This window comes from Trachemys scripta, chromosome 17 (genome assembly GCF_013100865.1).
Source record: "Trachemys scripta elegans isolate TJP31775 chromosome 17, CAS_Tse_1.0, whole genome shotgun sequence".
NCBI lineage: Eukaryota > Metazoa > Chordata > Testudines > Emydidae > Trachemys > Trachemys scripta.
The window spans coordinates 10,232,036-10,247,692 of NC_048314.1; the positions used below are offsets into that span (position 1 = coordinate 10,232,036).

Here is a 15,657-nt window from a genome sequence, read left to right on the forward strand (position 1 = left end):
GTTCCCTTTTCCTCTTACAGCTGCCCTTCTCCCTCCACTCAGTCAGACTGAAGGGAGGCGCAGAGCAAATAGATCTATTACAATTATTTTGCAGAGAATGGACTGGACAGTAGCAGGTGCATTTGCTGCACTGGGAGAGCCCTTCTTGGAAGGATTCCTCTATTTCCTCCTACCTGTTTTGTGACAGTGCCTTAAAAGCAACAGGAGGTGGCATGGAGTCCGCAGGTGTGCACAAGCTGCCAAATAAAGATGTCCACAGAATTGGTGTGAACTTAATGACGTGCTGTCAGCGTTAAACACTGGCTCTAATGGTGGAGAAAACCGATGCAGGCTCCAGTGAAACGGATCAACAGCTGGGTCAATTTCAAAGCCTCGGATCAGTGCCCACATCCCCCCCTTTGATGAGTTAAAGTGTTGCTAGGTAACGTGGAACCGTAGCCAAAGAGCCCCTGAAATAGGGCCTTTAATCATTTTAAATGAAATAAAATGGGGGGAGGGGTTGTTTTGTTTGCCCACAGTCTAACTCGTTCTCCAGAGGGGAGATTGGAAGAAGGCAAACTTCCAATATTTGCCTTAGATCTAAAAGAAAAGCAACTCCTGATTTGTAATCTTTACTCAGAAATTCCCCTCTCTCGATCTCTCTATAGCAAAATATTTTATGTGACTGAAAATCCTTATCACAGGAAGGCTCCCGGGTGGCGTCAGTTTAATTTCCAGGGATGACGTGTCTGTACCCCTAAAACTATCATAACTGATTCTCTCGCTTGCAGTCTCAGTGGCGGGGTTAAGGAGGCCGTATGCTTCTCTTGCCTTTTGAGGAGGTCCATCCAGAGCAAGGTTAAGGTGGTGAAGGTGATGCTGCTCATGCTATTTAGGGGTAGAGTAAGGAAAACTGGCTCTCATCCAGCCCCTGTTTTGTCTCCAGGCCTGTCCAACCAGTACCTGTCACCAGCATGATGTTCATCTTGAATGTACAGAGTTTGTTTTAATGAGGGAAGATTAACTCTGTAGTTCCCCTCTTTTGTTAGAGGACTTAGAAACCAAGCTGTCCATCGACCTCAGAGCACACCTCATCTCCTCTGTCACTAGCACAAATGGGAGAAGATGCAGCAGAGTGGAATCTCTTTTTCTCAGCTTTCGTATCATGCTCGTCACCACGGTGTCTGAGCACTGGGAGCGAGAGGGGCAAGCTTTCTGTTGGCTCTCCAAAAAAACAAATGAGTGTGTTTTGCATTTGGCTGGAGAAATCCATATGCAAACAGCTACGCACTTCCAGGGCTCCGGTGACTGTTCCTTTCTGCTGCCTGCTAGCCTGGTTATTCAGACAGTTCCAACATTGGCAACTAGCCCACGTCTGGCCCAGCAATTTACAAGAAATCGGACCGCCTGCGGCACAGTTTTGTGTTCGAGACAATGTTTTCAATTAGGGCACAAACACACAGATTGTGTACTTTGTAGGCGGGCACCTCTTCCTGGGGCCTCCAGATTTATTTATGAAGTTGATTAAAATATTAAGATACTTTGGTTAGGAAGCTGCAAATGTGCTACAACTTCCATTTTATTATTTTTGGGGCCATTCCAGTCAGCATGAGATTTTTTCCCCGCTTTCGTCAATTTCACCTGCTACCAAATTACAGTAAAAGGGCCCCTTTCGTATAGTTCAATGACGTGCTGCATGTGTGTTCTCGGTGCAGTTAGGAAGTGAGTTGGCTAGCAGGAAGGCAGTGATAGGCCAGAGATGTTTCTGAGTTGAGAAGGTCTCCAGTCGAACTGTCTGGGTTGGGGCCTTCTAGTCACATCATCCTCATTGTTTAAAAACCATGCTAATTTGCATGTTAGAGCGTCTTTCCTTGAAGCAACCCCTTAGGCAGGTTTCATGTCCATTTTTCAGATAAATAATGCGCCAGACACAGTGCTCCAGAATACAAGCAGCCTACATGGCTTGTCTTCCAGTGAGGGGGAAATAATCACCAAAGGGCTAGGAGCAACCTGGTTTCTCAGCTTGGCCTGGTTGGAATGAAGACACTCCTGGAGAGAGGATGCTCTCCGCCTCCTGGTGGAGGAGACAATAATGGCTTCACTTGAGCGCCTAGGCTGCTGAACAGGAGTTGAAGCCTTGTGAGTGATGACTTACCGATCCACCTGGAAGGTGAACGCCAGGGCTACTAAGAGTGGGGTGGAGGCGATAAGGGGGCTGTATAGGAAAGGAATCAGAACAGTGCAAGGGAGTGTCTTAGCACCATGCAGTTAGATGGTCACTCTCTCCCCACTGCTTTTGGGCAGTGAATCCCAGTGCTATGTACTACAGCTGGAGGCGAGGGAGAGCCAACACACACAAGCCTTGGTAACAGCACTGCATGGAATAGAAAATAGAGCGTCCTGCTTGTGAGGTCACATTCAGGTGAAATTAACTCAGTGGGATGTTGCCCTCCAGAAAGCAGCGGCTCTATGGAACTAGGGTTCCCCTGCAGCCCTGTATGAAAGAGCTGAAGGTTCAGATCTCCTAGCCATCCACCCAGTGAGGGCCAACGTTGTCCCCTTAATGCACCAGTTTGATGGGGGAAGCAGTGCACCGCAAGGAGCTAAAGCAATGGGCTAGATGTCAGGAGACCTGGACTCTGCCACTGACCTGCTCTGTGATCTTGAGCAAGTCCACAGATACCTTTGTACCTCACCTCTCTCATCTGTAAAATGGGGATAATGTTACTCACCCACCTTTCTAAAGTGTGTTGAGAGCTATGGATTAAAAGGACTACATGACAGCCCTCTTGCTATTATTTACTTTAGTCATCAAATCCAATCTACTCTAAATTATGCCCTTGTAAATCTGGAGTAACTCCACTGTCTCTCTGGAGTGGAATCTCTCTGGATTTGAATCAGCATAACTGGGAGCAGAATCTGGCCCTCTGAGTATTTCACACTAACCCATTTTCCAAGGGATTCCAGAAAGCTGCACAGTCTGAATGATTAATAGCATCACAAATATGTAAACAACATATCTCCGCATTTTCCTCCCCATTCAACAGGGCATTGCTATGGCAAACGTGCATTTATCAATATTTAAAAATAAAGCAAACAAGAACTGCGTGTTATAAATAACTCACAAGAACAACTACGGCTGGGATGCAGGAGAAAAATAAAGGTCATAGCCAAAGGTTCACACAGCCCCACAATGTGTGTTGGTCTCCTGTCAATCATAGCATGTCAGGTGCCACACAGTACGTAGAGAGGATAGAATGAAAGTGCCTTTACAATCTCTGCTATTGTGAATCCTATAATATTTAATATATGGAGATATCCTATCTCCTAGAAGGGTCATCAAATCCAGCCCCCTGCCTTCACTAGCAGGACCAAGTACTGATTTTGCCCCAGATCCCTAAGTGGGCCCCCTCAAAGATTGAACTCACAACCCTGGGTTTAGCAGGCCAAAGCTCAAACCACTGAGCTATCCCTCCCCCCATGTGTTCATACAAATGCTGTGGTCCATTTGAGTGGGAAAAGATCAAGTCAAGGGACTAACCCAGGTTCTCCAAAGGAGGGAAATTAACTGGTACACGGAAGGCTACAGCAATAAGGGAGTTTTTTATAAACATAACCTAATTGCATTACTTCAAAGGCCTGAAGTTTATTGCCCTGCTTAATGATGTGTCTCGTTATTTATAGTGCAGCACAATGAGTCTGCTATTGATTTAATACACTTCCTTAAAGACTGTCATTGTCACAAGCAATAAAACGAAGCCATTCCGAGACAGCTCAATTATGTCACATTTATATAAAATAACCCAAATCACCCAGGGCGTTCCAGGGGCTACCACAACAGGGTAGGGAAGCAGAAGACAAGGATCGTGGCAAGTTCTTCTCGAAACGGCCTGCAGGCGACAGCCCGATGGGCAGCTGCCCAGGGAAGATGAGGGAGAGTGTGCGTCTGAGGAAAGGCAATGGCAGGAACAGGTAGATCGTCGATCCAGGGCCTGGAATTTTGGATTGACTCTGGGACACAAGCCATTGGGTCAACCCAGGCCTTCGGTCTGCTTCTAATTATAGGCATGGCCCGAAGCGCCTGCAGGATGGTGGTGAGAGGGCTGGGATGGTTTTGCAGCAGTGGGCGTGCCCGACGCAGCAGCTCCTCCCTGGGTTCCCCTTACCTTTCTGGTACTGGAGCCAAAGCTGCTGTTGGACCTTCTTGCTGGGGAAGTGGATGTTGCAGCTGAACTCTGATCCATACAGCGCCTCTTCGATGTAGTGAGAGCCGTACTGCTGAATGAACGACAACAGCTCCTCCCGGCTGCTGTCCTTGCTTAGAATCTTCAGCACATTTGCAAATCCTGAAAGAGTGAGCATCTCATTGGTAAATACCCCAGGCAGGGCAGCCAGCAATTGGTGTGGGCAGTGGGGAGTCACAGAGTCCCTGCTCCAAACTCTCTGATCCCTGAACACTCCTGTGCCAGCTGCATTTCCTCCTCCTCTACCCGTCTCTGTGGCTTACATTATCATTTGCTAAACACATGCTGTTTACCTGGGTCTGCAGCTTTCAGACCTTTCTGTGGCTTCCCCTCCCTCGGGGATTTCACAAAGAAGTCACTGGTGACAGTGCTGCAGTGCACACACATGCATGCGTTACATGACTGAAGCGCCGTTCCTTTCTGCCGGATGCCCCGGGGGGTATGACTCAGCTTGGTTTGGCAATTATCACAGCCAGAGATGTTGCCCTAGCGTAGGGATTAATTTATTCCAGATCATACCGTGGAGCATCCCCAGAGTTCATATTCTGGGCATGTTTGTTTATTTAAAAAAAAAGCTGAAAGTGCCCTGGATAGTTGGGATGGCAAGAAAGTAACTGGACACAGACAGCTGGACTGCGGGTCATGTGAATTTTCCGGCAATCTGCCAGCAGCCCCAGATGAAAGCGAGTAACCCTGAGGCACGTGTCCCAGCTCTCGGGATTGTCACAGGACAGTTCCATTGGAACAAGGCAAGGAGTGCCCTGACGTGTCTCCTGACGGTCACTGTCCTGCTTTGAGCACACCGGCCCAGCTTCACAAAGGAATTTAGGTGCCTAACTCCCATTGACGCCTTCTCCTTTGTGAATCCTGGCTAGTGTCTCACAAAGAGTGCACAGAGGTACAAGGGGTTAGCCTTAACTCCGTTGTCCCACTCCGTTGCACAGGGGCTCAGGGGTGCTCACTGACTGCTCGGCAGACCGGGGTGAGGGGGATGCATTGGGGTCACAGGACAGGGCTGGACTTGAGGCTGGGGAAGTGTTCTGGCTGCAAACTTTCTCCTGGGAAGAAAAGCCCTTGCTGACGTCATCTGCATAGCTGGTGCATCGGGTTTGCAGGGATGTTGCCCCGTGATGGGATCTCGGTGAACCATGACAAGGCTAAGGCATTTTGATGCAGACAAGACATTTGGATGCAATGAGTTTGTCCTCTGGGGCAAATTTTTACACCAGATGATTGCCTACAAACCAGATTGCAATGGGGCCAGTCTCTCCAGGTTCTCACAAAGCAACCGGCCCTGGAGTATCTGAGCAGCTACAGAAAGGCTGTTGAAAAAGGCTCTTGAGACAGGGATCTCGAGGATTTGTGTAACAGTGATTTGTAGCCAGATTGCTCAAGAACAGTTGTGCAATTGGAAGCCTAGCAAATCTAGGTCATTAACCTCCTTGGTTGATCCCAAAATCCCACCATTCCGAGAGGTGTACAGGAGGCGGGGTTTCGTTTAGAGAGGCGGAGCCTTGTGCCATGAGTAGGGGGTGGGGAGCCAGGAACTTTTGAAAAGGAAAGATGACCCAGGGAGCTGGGAGCTAGGAGACCTGCCCTCTACTGTTTCTCCGCCACTGCTGTGTCTTCTTGGTCAAATAATTTAGCACAAGACAATTAAACATGGTTGCTTAAAGCTAGCCACCAAAAGCCAACAGGAGCTGCAGGTGCTCACCACCTCTGAAAAATCAGGTCAATTAGTTAGGTGCCTAAGTAGGGATTTAGGTGCTTAACTTTAGGCACCCAAAATGGACAATTCTGACCTCAGCCTCTCCCTGTGTTGATTTCCCCCCCATGTTTAATGGGAACAATGTTTTTTATCCCCCACTATAAAGAGCTGTGCATTCCTCGGATGCAGAGCTCTGTGTACAGTAAGGGATGGATGTTATTATTTTATTACCCTCATCCTGGATCTGTCTCCATCTGTGACCTTGATCAAATCATGTGAACTCTTGGCCTCAGTTTCCCTTGTCAGTCTTTTAATAGGCAGCAGGTTTAAAACAAGCAAAAAGAAGTATTTCTTCACCCAACACACAGTCAACCTATGGAACTCCTTGCCATAGGATGTTGTGAAGGTCAAGAGTATAACAGGGTTCAAAAAAAGAACTAGATAAATTCATGGAGGATAGATCCATCAATGGCTATTAGCCAGGGATGGTGGCCCTATAGCCTCTGTTTGCCAGAAGCTGGGAATGGGCGACAGGGGTTGGATCACTTGATGATTCCCTGTTCTGTTCATTCCCTCTGGGGCACCTGGCATTGGCCACTGTCCGAAGACAGGACACTGGGCTAGATGGACCTTTGGTCTGACCCAGTCTGGCCGCTCTTCTGTTATATTCTTATGCAGAAAGCAGATAAATCTCTCTGCCGACCTCCCTGGGGGAGGGGATTGTGAGCATTAGTGTCTGTCCAGAGCCTGGAGATGCAAAGTGCTGGATAAGTGCTCAGTATTAAGGCATGGGTAGGGATGGGAGAGCCAGTGCCAGCAAGCCAGACCTGCTGCCCACACACACTCTCGCCCCTCGGCTAGAACTGTATTCAGAACCAAGGCAGCTCTCACCTGCAGAGTGGGTGATGGTGCTGAGCTTCACTTTGTAGAGGTTGCTTCTGACCCGCCAGTGCTGCACCATGGGGTAGCCCATGGCCTCGTTGTACCTGATGTCTCCTGTAAAGAGAAAGCCAGGGCTTAGAGAGTGGGGAGGAGACAGCCAAGGATGCACCCTGGGAAGTGTTCATTTCACTCCGACTGTATTTTTGGCTACAGGGTTTGTGGCTACAGGCACAATGATAACAGAGACCGTCCCCCCCAGACAGGTCACACTGCCGGAGCGCTGGTGGTACGGCCAGGGCTGAGATGAGGCGGCTGAGCTGTCATGAGCTTACACTGCTGGAGAAGCTCGCGTTGACACAGACAGGGCACTGCTGGGAGGAAGCTCACTGGGATGGGATGCAGGTTGGCATAACAACTGTGACTGTGGGCTGGCCAGTGTGTTATTTCCAACAGACCGGAGCCAGCTGGATATGTGGAAGGTCCTTGAGACTGAGGAGGAGAGCAGGACCACTGGGGAACGTGGGGAGACGCGGGGGGTGGGGGAGATTTAAACATGGGGGTCAGAGACAGGGAGACAGAGACATCTCTCTAGGGTGGTGTTCTCCGACAGGTGGCTGTGAAAGCCCAGCCCTGCCCAGGGGCCGAGAGCATACCATCGCCAGCAAGGCTGCCTGGGCAGAGGCTGCTTACCAGTGAGCAGCTGGAGGTCAGGCAGGGGCTCAGAGAGGACGCCGCGGCACTGCTCCTCCACGGGCAGCGGAATCACCATCAGCGCGTCGGCCAGCTGGGGGAAGTCCTTGATGAAGTTATTCTCCCTGAAGAGAGAAAAAAGAAAATTCCAAAGCAACGATGCAGGCGACCTCCCGACGGTGAGGCTGAGCGGATCGCGGCAGGGCTCTGTGGGAGACAGGCACATGCCCAGGGATGGATGGGGGTGTGGGCACCTTGTGGCTGTTGCTCCCACTGAAGTCCCACGGGGCGGATCCACGAACAGAACTAAATCCCCGAGATCCAACCTACAGCGTGTGATGGGGTTTTCATTCCTCACCACACCCTGTCCCCCTGGGCAGCCACTCTCCTCTGGAGTCCACGGCCGCCCCACCCCAACCAGGGACCGCAACACTCGGCCGACAGCCCAGACATCAGCTGGCCACATCACGTTCCTCAGAGGGCGCTGCTGATGCCTGTTCTTGCCCCAGAGGCAGTGCTGCTAAGACATGACGCCATGGGACAATTAACAGGGACCTAAGGGGGCTCGCGGGTGAGTCCCGGTTAAATCGTGAAGGACCTTAGTGTACACTAAGGAGGAACTAGCCATGCTTTCTGGGTGGGAGTGCACATGAGTTTAACGCAGCGACGGGGTCAAGCCAGCACCTGTCACTGGCACAAAGTTTGCATGAGGCTTTTTGTCACAATACCATGTTTTTAGGCCCCTGTATCTGCCCCGTCCCCTCTGTGCCAAGCAGAACACAGCAGCTCTCGATGATTTACTGAGGAGCAGATACAAGTGTCCACCTCTCCCATAAATGCATCCCCACTTCCACCCTCCAAAGTCCCACACTGCAGGGGGCTGGCGCTCAGAAGCCTGCGTTGATGAAAGAGAGCTGGATGTGTTGCTGTAAAAAATCCCACTGACGCCACTCAGAGCATTGGCCAGAAGGGGTCACTAGGGAGTGCTACAATCCAGGTGCCATCCCTCCCTCTTAATGGATGTAGTGTGGCCTAGTGGATGGGGCACTTGCATAGGACTCAAGAGAATTGGGGGTCTAATCCCACCTCTGTCACCGGCCTGCTGGGTGATGATAGGCAAGTCATTTCCCTCTCTGTGCCTCAGTTTCCCCCTCTGTAAAAATGAGGATCATGATGCTGACTTCCTTGGTAAAGCCCTTTGAGATCTACAGATGAAAATGCTACAGAACGGCTAGGCATTACTATTCTACAGGCCCAGGATCTCAGCACTCTAGGCCACTGGCCCCAAGAGCACCACGGTTAGCGTTGCTCTTGTACCCCTCCACTGTAAGAAGCAGGTTTGGTGCTTGCAGGTGGCAGAGGAGTGTTCAGAGAGCCGCTGCTTGGAGCGACAGTTGCTGTCAGCCATGTCTTGGAACGCCCGCAGATGGATCCCGGAGGATGGAGACAGCTTTGAGATCCGACTCTCTCGCACGTACTGCCATTCAGTTTCAATCCCACGTTTCCCTCCAAGGAAGACGAGTCACTAATTAGTTCCCCTGGGGGCTGCTTCATTGTTATCCCTCTTCGCTTCCTGGCAGTGGAGATGCTAGAAGAACCTGCCTGTCAGGCCCGGGAAACATTCGCTGCTTCCGAACTGGTTGTTTAGCTGTGCCGCAGCGGTGTCAGACGGGGACACAGGCAGTGGGGCAACTCCCCAGGGTTGGCCACCTTCCATCATCCACCTCTCCTGGATGGTCACAAAGAGCCAAATTCATCCCTGGTGCAACACCATTGCCTCTGATGCTGTTCCCCGGGGACTCTCATGCGTGAGAGACCGAGCCCTTGTTGGAGCAATAGAAGGGATAAGGAAGTGGAACTGATGCAGCCCTCGGAGCCTCAGGGCAGATTCACTTAGCAGCACCTTCTGCTCTTGTCCCTCACTCTTCTCTTTATTTTCCAAGGCACCCCGTCCAGCTGTACGTTCACCCAACTCCCCTGTCCACAGCTCTCCACGCTCCGGCTGGGGCCAAAGGCTCAGTGGGTTGCCGTGGCAAAGGCACATCCGTTTTCCTGGCCAGCGGCACACAAGGGCGTGATGTGGCCAGCGCCACGTCTGACCGCATCGGAGGTGATGTTCCAGGGGAAGAGCTGGTGAGACTCAAACTGACAACCTGGAGGGCTGGAATCAAGATCCTAACAACCCAGCCACCACAGCGCTCCCTGCTGGTGCTGATCCAACATACCACAAGGCCCCCGTCTATTAGCATCCCCAGGTCCCCCCCTTCACCAAAAAGCCCCGCTTGACCCTGGCCCGATCAGGGGTGCCCATCAAAACCAGCCAATTTGCTTTTAATTTTCTCTTGGATTTGGTCCAGTCTGCAACATGGGCCTTCTTTACCTGCTCGCCTCCCTGCTAACTTCCCACCAAGCGGCTCTCCCTCCCTCCCTCCCTCCCCCCATGCTATTTCACACAAGGCAAAACCTCATTCCCGGGCCTCCCCCTCCAGCAGCTCCCCAGTCCGTTCCCAATCTCAGCTGCAGAACTGTGGGTCCCTCCCCAGTCTCCACGTCTGTGCCTCTTCTCCCCTTCTGCTGTCCTTCCTTCTTGAACTCTGCAAAGTGCTTCGGGATATGACAGACGCTCCACCAAATAAACTCGCATTGATCTGTGTAGGGCAGGAAAGGAGAGCTATGGAGCGCTGGGAGGAGGCGGGCACAAGCTTATTAGTGTGAGGCGAGGGAGGGAGCCCAGCCTGCTCTCTGCACCCAGGGCACATGCTCTACCTCCTTTATCCCCCATTCGCCTCCGAGGACTTCAAGTATCTCACAGCGGAGCTGAGCTGCCCTGGAGCGCCCGCTACACAAATCGATCCCTGAACCCCGAGGTCGATGCTTCCCGCAGACAGAGAGAACAAGTCTTCAGGGCGAAGGGCAAAGAAGGGGGCAGCAAGGGGGCTGGGAAAGCTCTTGATCATCGTTGGGGATTTCTAAGGGATGGTGCCGATAGCGAGCCTGGCTACTGCTGACTGCCCTTGCTGGCTTGCTCGGCCCTCTGGAAAACTACAGCTGTGACGAGTGACGTTTATATTCCTGGCTGATGGATGTTACTGGAAAGCACATGCTGCCTGCTGGGCATAGACAGAGCATGCTGCTGTTGTGACAAACACCACAGGGCTTTCTGGGGAACCCAAGGGCTTGGTTCTTTGGGAACCATCACCGGGACCAGATTGTCAATGGAGCTCAGCTCCCAGCGTGGACGCCCTGGAAAACTGAAAACTTGTCTGGGATGCCGAGATGGGAGCTGAGCTGTCCTGCCAACCTGGACCCCATGGTGCGTGCTGAGCCCCTCCAAAAATGTGGCCTTGGACAACCCCTCATAGGACGATCCGTGGCCAGCTTCGCCCTGTGCAGCCCGGCGTGCCAATCTGCTGCCCCGCACTCAAGGCTGCTGTCGCTCGAGCCTGCAGCAGCTGCTGTTCCATCGTGCGTGGGGGCAGAGCCAGTGAAGTGCAGAGCAAGAGACAGGATAATAAAGGGTACTGCACCCCGGCAACAGGAACTGGGGTCTGGCTATGGATTTAACAGCGGCTTGTGTTCTCTGCCGCCTTGCATCCTGTTCAACAAAGGAGCCAGCACCTTACTGCATCTCAGAGGTTTCGCTTCAAGCAACAACATTTTATTGGTTGGGGGTTGGTGGGGAGGGGAGATCTCTCTTTCCCTGTCACTCACACGCAGATCTAATATTGACCACACTACACTCCTGATCCCGGGTGGCTAAGGGGTGATTTGCTGTTCTAAGCTTTTCCCCGTCTTAGCAGTGCAAACAGGTTAGCAATTACCGCATCAGCCTCAAGCCTGGGTGGGTGGGTAGAGCAGCTCCACTGACGCTCATTTGCAGCAGCTTCGTCTCTGGCTTGTTTGTACCCATGACTAGCCATCACGCTACTGGAGCTGAGGATTATGGGTGATGGTGGGGCAGCTCAGCCCTCATGACCACCTCAGCAAGAGAACCAAACTCCCGGGCAAGAGAAACACTTGTCACAAGCTGAGCCGTGGAACAGCATCTAAAAGGATTTGGTCACTGCTCCTGGAAAGGCTGCCGAGCGGTCTGTATCATTCTCCATTGACTCTGGTTGAATGCCGGCTGCCTCTCCCACTCCCTTCGCTGACAGCGAGCTCAGCATGGGAGACGGAGTTCTCTGCCCTCTTGGCTAGCAGACGAAAGTCTGTGGCATGAGCTGCTTAACGTATGCAGAAAATCAGCTCTCTCTTGGCAGCAGCTCTATGTGCAAATAATGCACATACTGCAGAGCGTACTGATGTCTGGGTAATGTGCTAGCCGCGTCTAGGTGCATTAAATACCTATAGTGGCACACGCTTTGCCTTACCAGATTTGAGCCCTGGGCCACATAAATCTGGCGTCCTGCCTCCAGCACCAGAGCAAACACAAATAAAGGAAAATGACTCCCCCCCCACAGCCTTCCCTACAAAATGCACCTAGTTAATTGTGCAAAGCTGTATAATGGAGGACGACAATCCCTTATTCATGAGTCAGACACATGTATGGGAACTGGGCAAACACTGATACCACTCTGCATGCATGTCGCACTTCCAATAGGGTGACCAGATCACCACACTAAAATATCGGGACACATTGGCCCCGCCCACAATCCACCCCCACTCTGCCCCAGGTCCCGCCTCCACCATGCCCTTCCTCATCCGCCGGCCTGCCGCTGGCTTGCTGCGTCCCTCCTCAGTCCCCCACCCACTGCTTGCCTCCCGGCCGGCCACTCATCCCTACAGCGCCGACTTCCCCTCTCCCGGGTGGGTGCTCGCCCACCCCTCGCCTCTTTCCACCCCTGCACTGCCCTCGCCCTGCCCCCAATCCACCCCCTTCCCCCAAGTCTCCTCCCCTGAGCGCGCCGCGTACCCGCTCCTCCCCCCTCCCTCCTGGAAACAGCTGTTTGGTGGCAGGAAGCGCTAGAGTGGGGGAGAAGCAGGGACGTGGCATGCTGGGGGGAGAGGGGAGAAGGAGGTGAGGAGGGGGGAGCTTGGCTGCAATTTTTCCCTGTGGGTGCTCCAGCCCCAGAACACCCACAGGGTCAGTGCCTCCCTCCCGCTCGCCTCCTTACCCAAATATCGGGACAAATGGCGTCCCGATCGTACATTGATCAGGACGTGGGACAAAGGGTTAAATATCAGGACACTCCCGATATCATCCTAACTTCCAATGACACCTATTTGTGCACATACTACACACACCGTGTGCATCAGACAGAGCACAGGTGGAGGGTTACACAGATGCGGCCAGAGGAATCTGGGCACAACCCCAACTTGTTTGGGGTAAGAGCAGGATTTTGGTAAAACAACCACTGGGTTCGGGGGGACGGGGAGGGGCAAGCTGTGTACCACGGCAGCAGCTGGGGACAGAGAAGGAGAAAGCAGAGGCAACTGGGAGAAACCCCGAGGGTAACCTGAACGCAACGGTTTCTAGCTGAGGCAGGGGAGCTATGAAAAGATTTTCACGGAAGAGCTGTGGCCTGTAATGCAGGCTTTGTTCTGGACGCAAGGAGCTAAAGAAAAGCAGGTCCAGCTGCATTGGTGCACGTGGTTGCAAGGGAAGGTGTGTGTGTCTGTGGTGTGTGGACTGCGCATCCATGTTGTTGTGCCCATGTGGGGTGGCGCGAATGGCCGCAGTGCATGGCTACATCTGGCTGCTGGGTGTCTGAGAGAGCAGTTCTGATGATACATTCTTTGCTCGCTTTTCTTTCTGTAACTCCTCCCTCCTCTCTGCCCCCAGCTCCGTCTTCAGCACAAACCTTGCCCGTGCCACTATTGTGTGCCCGGTCCTCAAACTCAAATGCATACCAGACACCGCAATTTAGAAGCAACAGGGCAAGGCAAAAGAGCCACTAGGCCGTTTTAGCAGGTGCAGGAGCAGCAGCCCGGGCCTCCATCACAGAATTGTAGGGCTGGCAGTAGCCTCAAGAAGTCATCATGTCCAGCCCCCCATGCTGAGGCAGGACCAAGTAAACCTAGACCATCCCTGACAGGTGTTTGGCTAAGCTGCTCTTAAAAACCTCCAAGGATGAGGATTCCACAATGTACCTGGGAAGCCTATTGTGGAGCTTATCGTTAGAAGGTTTTTCCAAATATCTAAACTAAGTCTCCCTTGCAAGCAGATTAAACCTGCAGATTAAGAACTTCTTGTCCTTCCTTCAGTGGACATGCAGAACTATTGTTCACCATCCTCTTAATAACAGCTCTTAACATAGTGAAGACTTATCAGGTCCCCCTCAGTCTTCTTTTCTCAAGACTAAAAACACACCCAGCTTTTTTAACCTTTCCTCATAGGTCATGTTTTCTAACCCTTTTATCATTGTTGTTGCTCTCCTCTGGACTCTCTCCAATTTCTCCACAGCTTTCTTAAAGTGTGGCACCCAGAACTGCAGACAGGACTCCAGCGGAGGCCTTACCAATGCTAGAAGAATGGGACAATTGCCTCTTATGTCTTACATACGACATGCCTATTTATACACCTCACAATAGGAGCCTTTTTCACAACCACAGCACATTGTTGACTCGTATTCAATTTGTGATTCAATGTAAGTCCCAGGTCCTTTTCAGCCATACTACCACCTAGCCAATAATTCCCCATTTTGTAGTTGTGCCTTTGATTTTTCCTTCCTAAGTGAAATACTTTGCACTTATCTTTATTAAATTTCATGTTGTTGATTTCAGACCAATTCTAGCATTTCCCCAGTGTTGTTCTGAATTCCAGTAATGTCCTCCAAAGTGCTTGCAACCCCTCCCAGCTGGTGCCATCTTCAAATTTTATAAGCGTACTCTCTACTCCATTATCCGAGTCATTAATGAAAATATTGAATAGTCCAGCACCCAGGACTGACCCCTGCAGGATCCCACTAGATACACTCTCCCAATTTGTCTATGAAGCATTGATAACGACTCTGAAAATGGTCCTTCCACCAACTGTGAACCCACCTTCTAGTAATTTCATCTAGCCCACATTCCCCAGGTGTATGAGCATGTCAGGTGGCACAGTGTCAAAAGCCTTACTAAAATCAAGATAGATCACGTCTACTGCTTCCCCCCCTACCCACTAAGTCAGTAAACCTGTCAAAGAAAGAATTGAGGTTGGTTTGGCATGATTTGTTCTTGACAAATCCATGCTGGCTATTACTTATTATCCTATAATCATTAGGTGCTTACAAACTGATTGGTTAATAATTTATTCCCGTATCATCCCAGGTATTGAAGTTAGCCTGCCTGGTCTATAGTTCCCCAGGTCGTCTTTGTTCCCCTTTTCAAAGATATTTTCTCCATGGAGAATTAATTAGATGATGTTCTCTTGTGAATGGGCACAGGACCGAGCTGATATCTGCTCTTACAGGCAAGAGGAGAGAGTGTTGGGAAGTGAAGAAGCATGACCATCAAAATCTCTTCTCTTTTCTCCTCCCCTTCACATCCCCTTGGAATTTGGTTCGGAGCGGCCAGGGCTGCAGTTTGAGGTCTCAGCCAGCAGAGGGCTGTCGCTCCTTTTCATCTGTCCGTTATGATAACCTTACGGCTTCTGCTCAAGTAAATGCATAAGAAAGAGTTTCTGCCCGGCTTTTGTGCTCTTAAGAAGCACTGATCAAAGCCCCCACATGCAGTCCTGCTGAACTCTGTGCAAGGAACAGAAACATCAGAGAGGGGAGGAGAAGATTCACGAGGGATTCAAAGACGCAGCGGCGCAGGCGGAAAAGCATGTGTCTAGGTGAGGGACAGAGTCTGTGTGCTGCTGGCATATGTGTAATGGCAGGCATGGGTGTGTACATGCATATACACAGGCATGTGTTTTCACGGGCACCTGCATGCAGGCGTGAGAGTATGTGTATCAGCATGGGACAGTGCGCTGTGTGTGTGTGTGTGTGTGAGCGAGCAACTCCATGGTTTCTACCAACTGTAGAACAAACTTTGCTCCAATCAGATCCATGTGGAGTCCAAAATATCTGCCGTCTATAAACCCCCTACAACAGAACATTAGCCCCCCCACATTACTTCGATCCCTAATGCTTCTGTTTTTCAGAGCAGATGGTTGATACTCAGTTCTAGCAATAACAGCACTGTATCTCCTGAAAGTGCTGTACTTTGAATTAACTCATTCGTCCT

General features: G+C 51.2%; 1 protein-coding gene across 3 annotated transcripts in view; it reads right to left on the bottom strand.

Moving 5' to 3' along the window:
- Positions 1-15,657, bottom strand: part of ASTN2 (astrotactin 2) — a 542,812-nt gene that overhangs the window by 215,135 nt on the left and 312,020 nt on the right. For all 3 annotated transcript variants that reach the window (XM_034793415.1, XM_034793417.1, XM_034793416.1), the window contains exons 13-15: positions 7,504-7,628; positions 6,823-6,927; positions 4,146-4,325 (exon numbers count right to left, since the gene is read on the bottom strand). In XM_034793415.1, coding sequence (XP_034649306.1) covers positions 4,146-4,325; positions 6,823-6,927; positions 7,504-7,628 — 410 coding nt within the window. The remainder of the gene's footprint in view (positions 1-4,145; positions 4,326-6,822; positions 6,928-7,503; positions 7,629-15,657) is intronic.